The sequence below is a fragment of the Bufo gargarizans genome, chromosome 2 (genome assembly GCF_014858855.1).
Source record: "Bufo gargarizans isolate SCDJY-AF-19 chromosome 2, ASM1485885v1, whole genome shotgun sequence".
NCBI classification, from domain to species: Eukaryota; Metazoa; Chordata; class Amphibia; order Anura; family Bufonidae; genus Bufo; species Bufo gargarizans.
In genome coordinates this window covers 211,269,837-211,283,065 of record NC_058081.1, presented here as the reverse complement: position 1 = coordinate 211,283,065, position 13,229 = coordinate 211,269,837, and the positions used below count along the sequence as shown (strand labels likewise).

Below are 13,229 nucleotides of genomic sequence, written 5' to 3'. Positions count from 1 at the left end.
GAAGAACAGGACAGTTCTTAGAAAGATTGCTGCAGAATTGTGATATTATGGGGAAAACACTTAATAACACGGACCTGTCAGGGTATCATGATGGGCAATTAGCAGGAACATTAGATACACACCAATGCAAAATCACATTCCTTTTCTGAATTTTGGATTGTCTAACCAACATGTTACATCTGTTCTCTAATCTAGACTATGAATAAGCTTTCACAAATACCATCTTTATGCAGAGTAATATAGTGATAGCAATCTCTAAGGAAGAGCAAGCCACTAAAGTTTTGGCTTGTAAAATACTTTGCCTTTATGTTATTTAGAGCAGCCATATTTAGTTCAATTCTGTAAATAGTATTGACCATTACAATGAAAGAACTTCTCTAGCACGTGATGTCACGTGACAGCTCTTGCATGGTAATGGTACTGTGTAGGTGGAAATGTCCTTGGCTTTCCCCACAACTCCCATTGGCTGTGGTGCTGTGTAGGCGGAAACGGCCTTGGCTTTCCCCACAACCACCATTGGCTGTGGTGCTGTGTAGGCGGAAACGGCCTTGGCTTTCCCCACAACCACCATTGGCTGTGGTGCTGTGTAGGCGGAAACTGCCTTGGCTTTCCCCACAACCACCATTGGCTGTGGTGCTGTGTAGGCGGAAACGGCCTTGGCTTTCCCCACAACCACCATTGGCTGTGGTGCTGTGTAGGCGGAAACGGCCTTGGCTTTCCCCACAACCAACATTGGCTGTGGTCCTGTGTAGGTGGAAACGGCCTTGGCTTTCCCCACAACCACCATTGGCTGTGGTGCTGTGTAGGTGGAAATGTCCTTGGCTTTCCCCACAACCACCATTGGCTGTGGTGCTGTGTAGGTGGAAACGGCCTTGGCTTTCCCCACAACCACCATTGGCTGTGGTGCTGTGTAGGTGGAAACGGCCTTGGCTTTCCCCACAACCAACATTGGCTGTGGTGCTGTGTAGGTGGGAAATGTCCTTGGCTTTCCACACAACCAACATTGGCTGTGGTGCTGTAAAGGTGGAAGTGTCCTTGGCTTCCCCATAACTACCATTATCAGGCAAAGTCACTGATTTGTGTATCTACATGAAGCAAACATTTACAGAAGAACAATGGACCCATAAAATAGGAGGACAGCCAACCCCCAGGTTTACAAGATGCCTTTTTCAAGTTACTTATTAATCAAGACTGCTTTACACAAGGATACAGATCAAACAAACTGCAAGTAAATCTACTTGCTCTATTTTCCATTTCCTAACTGTGCAAATGAAGTGCAATTACAGAGAGGAAATCATATACCACTCCCTGATAAGGCACAATGTCTTCACCACAACCACAAATGTATACAATTAGGTGATTGATCTATAGGAACATGCGGTATGCGACACATTCTTCTGTTACTATTTGTAGACCGACTACATGAACGGTTTGTGTGATTTCACAATGTTAAAGGGAGCCTGTCACCCCCTCTTCACAATTTATACTACCAGCAATGCCCAACAGGACATGTAACTACCATTGCCAACTTACTTGTATAACACCAGGGTGTGAAGTCATTGTCCCAAAAAATAACTGACAGATTTCTGCAGTTAAAAACCCACTTGCATTAAAATAACAGCATGGTGACATGATTTGGGCCACATGAAGACAACTTGTGTGACAGGGTGAGAGCGAAGGGGAGAGGTCTGTGCCCTTTTGTATGGAGAGCCAGGGTAGAATGACACTGCTGTGTGTCCAGTGTCATAGGCGGTGGCCCATGACCATTGTTGGTGCTGGTAGTGTTCTGACCAACAGGATTTATTTTCTGCTTTTATCTACTCTATAAAAGTTGGCTTCCATTTCTGGATGGAAAATGAAACGCAGGTAAGCCCCGTTTTTGGATTGTGTCACTGCCTCTACCAGACCCAATACAATAACACTCGGCAAACACTGAATATATGAAATAATGCTATACTCAGTATGTAAATGAATTTGGTACTTATCAAATATATTTTGATCAAAATCATTTGTGCCCACGGCAAGGCGACCTCTTTTAGATGGGACCCTACTCTATAATGACTCCTCTCCTTGTGCCAACAGGCCTCCAATGAATTCAAGGAAAGCAGGCCCATCTTTCTCATAGGCTGTGTTTAATCAGTGTAGTATACAGTCGGAGCAGACTTTCCCTGTATTTATTAGAGGCTTGTTGGCACGAGGCGAGGTGGCCTAGGCGCACCTCAGTTGCGATCAAGTGAATGGGGCTGAGCTGCAATACCAAACACAGCCGATACCCAGTGAATGGGGCGGTGCTTGCTAAGCTGATGGCGCACCGCAGCCTCCTCAAACAGCTGACTGGCGGGGGTGAAGGGTGTCAGACCCCCACTGATCAGATACTGACGACCTATCCTAAGGATAGCAATCAAATACAGATGACGGCAGCATCTCCAAATGCAACGTTTCGGCTACATAGGAGCCTTTTTCAAGCATTGTACTGAAGTGAAAATGATCATATATTATATAGTGCATATCCCTCCTCCCTAAGGCTCCATTGACACGTCTGCCATTTCGATCCGCATTTCCGTTCCCGAAAAAAATAGAACATGTCCTATTCTTTTCCGCAATTGCAGACAAGAATAGGCATATTCTATTAGTGCTGGCTATGTGCGGTCCGCAAAATGCGGAATGCACATTGCCGGTGTCCGTGTTTTGCGGATCCGGAAAACACACTACGGACGTGTGAATGGAGCCCAAGTCTAGGGGACCAATAGAAAAATTTCATAACACCCACCAATTAAAAACATTCTCCTGTGATCACCAATAATCACCGTCTCCTGTTAATATTAATTAGTGAAAACCTGTGTGTTACCTCAGGGTCAATGGCGACCGCTGGAGCTTCATCATCAAACACAATGATTCCCTGTATATCATGTTCGCGTCTCTCAGTTCGCACTGCGCATGTCTGAGGGACGTCATCTGTAGCTGCCTCACCCTAGACCATCTCCATCACTCATGTCACCTGCCCGATCACATGGTCGTGCAGCTCACCTCTGAGATTACAACCTCACGGACTGTACATTGAATTCAACGTGCTTGGTATTGATTAGCTCTGAGAGCTATGTCCCATCACTGTTGAGCTAGGGTTGTTTTTATGATACTGTATTTATTGCATAATGTTTTGTTTTCACAGATGGTGGAAATGGATGACGTTGGAGCTACATCAAACACGGAGATCTTAGTGTTAACTATAGAGGGTGATTTAATGAACTATTGATTGCTGTTATCTTTAGATATATATCCCTTGAATGACTGAGGGTGATCACTATGAGCTGCATAACAGTGCTATTCACAGTTGTGCTGCGCAGTGGAGCGGGTCTCCATGGTAATGGCGACGCTCCCTCCTCTGGGCGTGACGTGATGGGCCGGGCGGCGGTGAGCTGTGCGACCATGTGATCGGGCAGGTGACATGAGTGATGGAGATGGTCTAGGGTGAGGCAGCTACAGATGACGTCCCTTAGACATGCGCAGTGCGAACTGAGAGACGCGAACATGATATACAGGGAATCAATGTGTTTGATGATGACGCTTCAGCGGTCGCCATTGACAATGGGGTAACACAGGTTTTCACTAATTAATATTAACAGGAGGCGGTGATTATTGGTGATCACAGGAGAATGTTTTTATTGGACCGTTTTTAATTAGTGGGTGTTATGAAATTTTTCTATTGGTCCCCTGGACTTAGGGAGGAGGGATATGCACTATATAATATAACCATTTTCACTTGGGTACTATGCTTGAGAAAGACTCCTATGTAGCCGAAACGTTGCATTTTCTTGCTCTTTTTTTACATATTCATGTAAGTACGCTGAATAAATATTCATCTGGAGATGCTGCCGTCATCTGTATTTGATTGCTGATCTGCGGACTGGTGAGGATCTGCGGTCGTGGACAGGCTACTGCATTCCGGTAAAAGTCTATAAGGCCCACAAGTGCTGCTCCTAACTACTATTGTTACACCATCCTAAGGATAGGTCATCGGCATAAAACACCTGGAAACCCACTTTAAACATGAATAAAAACCACACTACAAAATGAATCATTACCCATCGAGGATGGACTCGCGACAGCAGTACAAATTGTCAAATTTCTGTTTGGTGACAGAGTCATTGACGTTCATGGCAGGAACACAAAGCTTTCCAGCTTTAGACAACTGGTACAGGCTGTGAACAAAAATGAAACGCAACATGAGAACAGTTTGATACAAACGTCTGTAGGCACACTAAACTAGAATATGAAAAAACAGCAGTGAAAACGACTAAATATATCCTGTATCCTGTACACCTACTCACCGATGCACACCAGTGACGCTTTCCTCCACAATGCCCTTTATTTTCTTGAACATGTTAGGATATTTCTTATATATCCAGTGAGTGAGGTCTCCGCCGTCATCGAGAATCTGCAGAAACAACAACTCAGCTCACCATTGCGTGGAAATTACGTATTGGCGTTAAAACAGTAGCGCGAGATAAATTTACTAATTCCGTAGACCGCAAAAAACAGTCTACACAACGGATTTTGAAAAGCAACAGCACAAAAAAAAAAAAAAACATGAGTTTCTTTTTGTGCGGCTTTATCAGTGGGTGTTGAATACAAAGCTGCATTTTCAGCTCAAGGTTTTTGATGTGGATCAGAGCTTAAAAAAAAACAAAACAAAAAACAAAAGGATTTGCATGAACCTTTTTTTTTTTTTTTTAATGCTTCAAATGGGAGATTCAGCGCCAATTCTGCCCCAAGATAGGGGACAACTACTGGTTGGATTAGTTTGAGACAAAGGTTTATGCAAAACTTAACGCAACACGGACACAACGACCATATGGTCGCGTGAATGAGCCCTAAAATGGGAGGTCCAAATAAACTTCTTACTTATGCCTCACTTGACTTGCCATTATGGCTCATTGGGTGATTTTACTTAGGCCCCTTTCACACGAGCGAGTTTTCCGCAGGTGCAATGCGTGACGTGAAAACATAGCACCCGCACAGAATCCTGACCCATTCATGTCAATGGGTCTGTGCATGAGCGTTGTTTTTCACGCATCAGTTCTGCGTTGTGTAAAAAAGCAGCATGTTCTATATTCTGCGTTTTTCATGTAGCCCTGGCCCCATAGAAATGAATGGGGCTTCAGTGAAAAACACATTGCATCTGGAAGCAAGTGCAGATAAAATGTGTTTTTCACTGATGGTTGCTAAGAGATGCTGTTTGGAAACCTTCAGTTTTTTATCACGCGCGTGAAAAACGCATCAAAACGCATTGCACCCTCGCGGAAAAAACTGAACGCAATCGCAGACAAAACTGACTAAACTTGCTTGCAAAATGGTGCGAGTTTCACTGAACGCATCCGGACCTAATCCGTCTTGCTCATGTGAAAGAGGCCTTACTAGGGGGAAATAAGAAAAAAAATAACTAAACTCCCAACATAAGCTGGCTACACATTACAGATCTGGGACTCCAAAAAAGGAAGATTTAGGATCCGGCAGGGTTCAGCAAAAACGCTTTTGCTACTGCTAAAACCACCATCTTCATACTGATCCAGTTATATTATCTTTAACATATCTTTAAAAATGCCAAGACGGATCAGTCATGAACACCACTGAAAGTCAATGGAGGACGGATCAGTTTTCTATTGTGGCAGAGAAAACACATCCGTCCCCATTGACTTGCATTGGGGGTCATGCCGGATCTGTCTCGCGCCGCATCCCAGGGTGGAAAGCAAACTATAACATGTTGAGGTTTGCTCTCCGGTCTAGGAACGCAACTAAAAACGGAACGGAATGCATTTTGGAGCACTCCGTTCTGTTCAGTTTTGTCATCCATCAATAGACCAACACGTCACACAGAAAACGGCCACCTGAAATCTACGTATACCTGGTGACCTTATGGTTGTTAATGGTAAACCAAGTGATTAGATATTGTGCCCAATGAGCCAGTCAAACCTATTCACAGTGGTACATTGACAGTGTCCAATATACTCACAGGGGGCATAAATGCTGCGCTGGTCATGCAGGAGTTTATCTGATCACTATCTAGATTGTACCCATGGCAGTAAGGTATTATTATGGCACTACGTGGCAGCAGGATAAAGCCAGGCATCCCGTGTGCCCAGATAATTGCTCCTGATCCCTTTTGCATTGCTTTATGTCAATATCCATGTAAGGTGTTAATGGGGGCCTCTAAAGCCTCCAAATTGCCATCTCAATTGCTCTGGCAGTTCCCACAGTCCATAGTACATTGTCCATCTTTGCTTAAGCTGATTAAGATGCTGCAGCACATCTTGTACACTTCTCCTCTGTCCAATGTGTATCCAAGCAACTTCTCCTACTTGGCAGATCTCTGCCTCCTTCCGCTGCAGAGCCTGGTAACGACCATTGTGGGGTCCTCACAATGATCAATGGTCTACATACCGGCTTCTTCTTCCCAGAACGAGCTCATACACTGCAGCTTCTTGAAAGCCCATTCACGTTTCCTGGGACACATTACTTAGCCAGACACAACCCTTCTGGAAGCAGCTATGTTTGTAATATTCAATATAAAAGATGGACTGTGCGACAGCAGCAGCCCATAGCAAGTCCTCAAATGATAAGGCAGTAGCATGTACATGTACTATAGCTAGACAGAAAGAGATGGGGGTGACAATATGTGGAACCAGCATAAAAAGGGTTAAATCTTGTAAACAGCCTCTCATGGAGCACGTGGAACTACAGCAACATCATAGATCCCAGTTTCCTATTAGATTTTGTCTCCCTCCAGCAAATGTCATTTAGGCCTATTGCACACGACCGTATGGCTTTTTCAGTGTTTTGCGGTCCGTTTTTCATGGATCCGCTGTTCCGTTTTTTGTTTCCGTTGTGTTTCCGTTTCTGTTCCGTTTTTCCGTTCCGTTTTTCCGTATGGCGTATACAGTAATTACATAGATAAAATTGGGTTGGCCATAACATTTTTAATAGATGGTTCAGGAAAAAACGGAACGGAAACGGAAGACATACGGATGCATATCCGTATGTGTTCCGTTTTTTTTGCGGATCCATTGACTTGAATGGAGCCACGGACTGTGATTTGCGGGCAATAATAGGACATGTTCTATGTTAAAACAGAACGGAAAAACGGAAATACGGAAACGGAATGCATACGGAGTACATTCCGTTTTTTTTTTTTTTGCGGAACCATTGAAATTAATGGTTCCGTATACGGACCGTATACGGAACGCAAAAAACGGCCAGTAAACGGGGAAAAAAAACGGTCATGTGCAATAGGCCTTACCCTGTAGAGAAAGTTAGTACAAGGCACTTACTAATGTATTGTGATTGTCCATATTGCTTCTTTTGCTGGCTTAATTTTTTTTTATCGCATTATACACTGCTCGTATCCATGTTTTCAAGTTTAAAAATAAAGCGCCAAAGTCAAAGTATTGAACTACTTTCAACTTGCTAGGGCCCATACATGTGAATACTGTACAGAGACGAATCTACGTACAGTATTCAAATGAAGTTCTGACCGAAGCGACTTAGGATCCAAAGCACGCGTCACTCATCACTAGTTACGACCACCCTGTAAATCCATCAGCGGTGGCCGTGCTTGTACACTATTGGAAAAAGCCGCAGCCTCTTCTGGTGGCCGGGACTGTGGGAGTGCACATGGGCTGGTGCTTTTCCCAACAGTGTGCAAACACAACCACCACTGATGGATTGCAAGGTGGTTGGAACCATGGAAACAAGCAGTGTATAATGTGATTGAAAAATGAATCCAGCCAGCAAAGGAAGCAATATGGAGAATCACAATACATTAGTAAAGGCCCTGTAGTAACTTTCTCAACATGATAAATGCCATTTGCTGAAGTGACACAACCCCTTTAACTAATAGGACTCATGCACATGGCCGTCTTACAGCTTCATATAAGCTCCTAGATTTCTGTAGTCCATGGGGTATTACTATACCCCAACATTCAAACGTGGCATGCTCCACAGGAGGATATCATCAATGTTTTCCTCCTGGAAGCATTGCTTCCATAACTGACATTTTGACAATGCAATACGAACAAACACTCCACACTGTGCCACACAGAATGCCCACGAGTTTGTTCATGGTAAACCATAGGAACTCTAGGTGGTAATGATGCTTCAATGGTAGCAACATAACTATCCTAGACACTAAGTGGGGCTGAACAGGAATTAAAACTTCCATAAGACTCACCATGTTGGGCTGCCAACCCTCCACATTTACACACCGGTCAATGCACCACCAAAAGTCATCTTCTGATTCCCCTTTCCAAGAGAAGACTGGAACACCTGAACATGGAGACGTTTCACAAATTACCAACACATTTTTGCCCTCCTTCATGTCGTGTCTGTTCATTACCACTCTTAAAGGGTTTCTGTGACCTGAAAAATGGGTATTAGGCTGGCTGACATTAGCGATGTGCTAATGTCAGCTGCACATAACTATATTAGTGCCATCTCACTGCCTAAAGCCTTTACTGAGAAAAACAAACTTTTATTATATGCTAATTAGCCTCTAGGAGCAGAGGGGGGGGGGGCTCCTAGAGGCTCCGTTTGCCCACCTCTTTTCACGCCCTTATTCTCTTGATTGACAGGGCCAGGGCAGCGTTGCTCTCCTCCCGCCGGCCGTGTCTACAAATATCGCGCCATTCAGTATTCGGCGCAGACGCAGTGAGGCAAGGACGCTCGGCAGATGCTGGCTTCCTCACTGCACCTGCGCCGAATACTAAACTGCGCGAGATTTACACTGCTGACAGGGCCTGCAGGGGGAGAGCAGTGCTGCCCTGGCCCGGTCAATCAAGAGAAGAAGGGCGTGAAAAGAGGTGGGCAAACGGAGCCTCTAGGAGCAGATACAACACCCCCCGACTCCTAGAGGATAAATTCGCATATTATAAAAGTTTGTTTTTCTCAGTAAAGGCTTTAGGCAGTGAGATGGCACTAATATAGTTATGTTCAGCTGACATTAGAACATCGCTAATGTCAGCCAGCTTAATACCCATTTTTTCAGGTGACAAACCCTTTAAATGTTAATGTCACTAATGTACAAACTGGTTTACTCTTAAGGGTGTGTTAGACTGCCAGATGATTGCCAACAAGCGTTCCTATGAAGGCTCGTTATCGATCATCTGACAGTCTAAGGGCTTGTTCACACGAACGTATTTTGCGTTCCGCATACGGAACCATTCATTTCAATGGGTCCGCAAAAGATGCGGACAGCACTGTGTGCTGTCCGCATCCGTTGCTCCGTTCCGTGGCCCTGCAGAAATTATGAGTCCTGTCCTATTCTTGTCCGTTTTGCGGACAAGAATAGGCATTTCTATAATAGGCCTCCTGTTCCGTTCTGCAAATTGCGGAAGGCACAAGGGCGGCATCCTTTTTTTTGTGGATCTGCAATTTGCAGACCGCAAAAAACGGCACGGTCGTGTGAACGAGCCCTAATACTGCCTCCAAATGCTCAACGAACGAGCAAATGATCGCTCATCGGGCAATTGTGATTTTTAAACATGCTGAAAAATCATAATAGTGCCAGCGGCAGATTGCACTGTGGAATGGCGATCTGCTGCCAGCAGACAGTGGGGACGAATGTTAGCATAGCGTTCGCTCCTCCCCATGCCACGGAGGACATAGCTGCATGTAATAGCTGCGGTGTCCTCCGCTAGCTATCTGACTATTGCTGTAAGGAACGCTTCCCTCCCGACAATAGTCTGCGGCATCGGGGTGTCTAATACACCCGTTACCAAGGTTATACATGTATGTTTGTAGAAGGAGATAACTGGGCGTCACCAGCAATTCGCTGTGTTGAGAGCTTACCACTTTCAGCCAAGGCTGCAGCCACTTCATTAAGAGTAGAGTAGATGTTGCAGGCAGCCCATCTACACTGAGCTCCTAAAGCTCCCAATGTCTCAATGAGGACCTAGAAAAATAAAATAGTTTAACCAACCGGTCTTTTGCCATCATTACTAAATATCCATCAGAAGGTGGCGATCACATGCACAGGAATTATAATCATCCTTGCCATCATCACACTCAAACCCAGTGCAAGAATTGGTACAAGATTAACCCTGATGAACTATGGCAGTATATAATGATACGTTATAGTGGCCACGTTCACATCACCAGTCAGTTTTTTATTCTTCAGATCCATCCGAAGAACAGTAAAATAGAAAGAAAAAAAAATACTGGATCCTTAATTCGGAGCCTCCGCTATGCTCATTTTACATCAGTTTTTGTGAAGTCTTCCATACAGTAGTGTGGTAATAAGAACTCAGTCAGGATTTACTCACTCTTTTTACTCAGAAATCATGTTCCAAATCACAAACACCTACAATGTAAACCAGGTTTGTCTTTTTTGCCAACTCCAATACTGGACAAGTTACAGACTTACTAATACACTTTAAATGGCTCCTCCAGGCTTTTAATATTGATGACCATTAATATCAGATTGGCGTGGGTCTGACACCCGGCACCCCCACCCATCAGCTGTATGAGGGGAAGGTGTGCCCAGCGCGTGTGACGTCTCCCTTCTCTCTTCCTGCTCACCATAGACATTAGCAGAATTGAGAAGGGAGACTGTGCGCACCTTCTCTTCATACAGCTGATCCGTGAGGGTGTCGGACCCCTGCCGATTGGATATTGAAGACCTATCCCAAGGATAGGTCATCAATATTAAAAGCCAAGAGAATCCCCTTTAAATACAGGAGACCCCTGCACCTGAATCACAGCTGCACATCCTACCATAGGTCTGTTCCCCGAATAAAAGGTTTGTCCTTATTAGACTCGCGTGAACTTGGTCTTAAAATGTGTAATCAATTTTTTTTTCAGTAATTGAAAAATAGAATATATTTTTTTTTTGGGGGATAATATTTCACTAAAGGATGTGAACTTCTCTATTTCAGAGACAGACCAGAGTAAATGTACTTGACAAGAGTTTATTCCATTAGAAAATAACAAATCTCCAGGCCCCAACTCACCGCAGTTTGCGCAGTTATGTGCGTACAGCCAACAATCTTGGCTCCAGCCAATGGTTTTTCTCCTTGTGCTCTCTTGCGCAAAGCCATCAATGCAGGCATCTCTGCATGACCAAAAAAGAAATCGTGATGTGAGCAAGATTGGGGGGTTGCATCATAATGGACATTCATTGCCTACCCCAGGCCCCCCACTCCTTGTCATGTGGAGGAGATTTTGAACAGACCAGCCACGCTATTCAATGTCTATGGGGCAGACACATAATGGCTAAATATTTCCCAATGAATCCTAGCACAGAGAACTACTGACTACCTGTGACATGAGAAGTTCTGCTAACGGGATCTACACATCTTCTGAGCTGGAGCCTCCTGGTGGGGATGTTATACAGTATAAAGTCCATGCAATATACTCCGTAGACGTGTGACGTATGGGCCTGCACGGCTCTCTGAGCAAGCTTCCAATACTTTTCACAGTTTGGACTGAATGTTACAAAGGCTAGAACTGGAGGAGGACATTATGAGAAAGTGGTGGCAGTCCACTTTGGGCCACTTTCTGTCCGTGTGCTTCCCAGACTGCAGGATCATAGCTTTTAGCCACATTCATGCAGAATGTACCATCCTTCCGGGATTCATTCAAATGAATGGGTCAGGGAGGGGGGAAAAAATTGGATGCACCCAGACGTCCAGATATATCAGTGTTTTGGCGTTGGGAATCGCAGCAGTCTCCTAAATCTGTTCTTATTTTCTATACTCTGTGTTACTTTAAAGGGGGAGTCCCACAAAAAATAGTCAGCATTTTTCAAACCAGCACTTTGATACTTTTTGATAAGTTTTGATTAGCCACTGAGTTATGCAATTAAATCTGTAAGGTGCCAGCTGCTGTTTTTCTAATTTCTGTGTCCACCCAACTGAAGTGGACACACATGCTCAGTTCAATCTTTCAACTGCCACCAGCTGCAGCAGAAGACACTCCCCTTGAGCTGTCAGCTTGATATAAATCCAGCAGAGCAATGAATGAGGAGATCTCTGGATCCATGTGAGGTACAGGGCTGGTTCTAGCTTTATTAGAAAGAGGTTGTCATGTACTATATGATGTCAGATTTTCATTTTTTACATTAATCATGGGATACCCCTTTAAAAAGCAATGTCAGGACAATTTCCAGACCAACATCCTTACCTTGCTCAGCAATTTCAATCTCCCGACGGCCAAATTCAGCTTGCTTGATGTTTTTGACACAGAAATCGCTGCTGCCCTTGGAGTTCTTCTGCTGTTTGTCCCGCGGAGAGGTCTCATCATCTGAGCTGTCTGTGTAGGAAGCAGCTAGTGAAAGAGGATATAATCGTGATGTCTGTTCAGAGATATCTGAACAACATAGTCCAACTCTATTGATTGGCTAATACCTCTACTAATCAATACACACGACCGTGAGCGGTCCGTGGTATGCCGGCCTGGATTCCTGCTGAGAGCAGGAGCGCACGGCGTCATTGGTTTCTATGACACCGTGCACTTCCTGCTGCCGCCGCAGTACAGTAATACAGTAATCTCCTGCACCATTATCTTTTAGGCCTCTTTCACACTTGCGTTTTCCGGATCCGGCGTGTACTCCACTTGCCGGAATTACACGCCGGATCCGGAAAAACGCAAGAGTACTGAAAGCATTTGAAGACGGATCCGTCTTCAAAATGCTTACAGTGTTACTATGGCACCCAGGACGCTATTAAAGTCCTGGTTGCCATAGTAGGAGCGGGGAGCGGTATACTTACAGTCCGCGCGGCACCCGGGGCGCTCCAGAGTGACGTCAGAGCGCCCCATGCGCATGGATCATGTGATCCATGCGCTCACGTCATCCATGCGCTTGGGGCGCCCCGACGTCACTCTGGAGCGCCCCGGGAGCCGCACGGATGGTAAGTATACCGCTCCCCACTACACTTTACCATGGCTGCCAGGACTTTAGCGTCCCGGCAGCCATGGTAACCATTCAGAAAAAGCTAAACGTCGCATCCGGCAATGCGCCGAAACGACCTTTAGCTTAAGGCCGGATCCGGATGCCTTTCAATGGGCATTCATTCCGGCCTTGCGGCAAGTGTTCCGGATTTTTGGCCGGAGCAAAAAGCGCAGCATGCTGCGCTATTTGCTGCGGCCAAAAAACGTTCCGTTCCGGAACGGAAGACATCCTGATGCATCCTGAAGGACGGACTGTCCATTCAGAATGCATTAGGATAATCCTGATCAGG

At 45.0% G+C, this 13,229-nt stretch overlaps 1 protein-coding gene across 10 annotated transcripts in view; it reads right to left on the bottom strand.

Annotated features, from left to right (window-relative positions):
• The window catches only part of AHCYL2 (adenosylhomocysteinase like 2), a 93,558-nt gene that overhangs the window by 9,233 nt on the left and 71,096 nt on the right, over positions 1–13,229 (bottom strand). For 5 of the 10 annotated variants that reach the window (XM_044279966.1, XM_044279967.1, XM_044279974.1 and 2 more), the window contains exons 3-8: positions 12,172–12,315; positions 11,001–11,101; positions 9,841–9,943; positions 8,225–8,319; positions 4,329–4,435; positions 4,083–4,199 (exon numbers count right to left, since the gene is read on the bottom strand). In XM_044279966.1, the coding sequence (XP_044135901.1) occupies positions 4,083–4,199; positions 4,329–4,435; positions 8,225–8,319; positions 9,841–9,943; positions 11,001–11,101; positions 12,172–12,315 (667 nt within the window). The remainder of the gene's footprint in view (positions 1–4,082; positions 4,200–4,328; positions 4,436–8,224; positions 8,320–9,840; positions 9,944–11,000; positions 11,102–12,171; positions 12,316–13,229) is intronic. The other 5 variants (XM_044279968.1, XM_044279969.1, XM_044279975.1 and 2 more) reach the window with 1 other exon arrangement.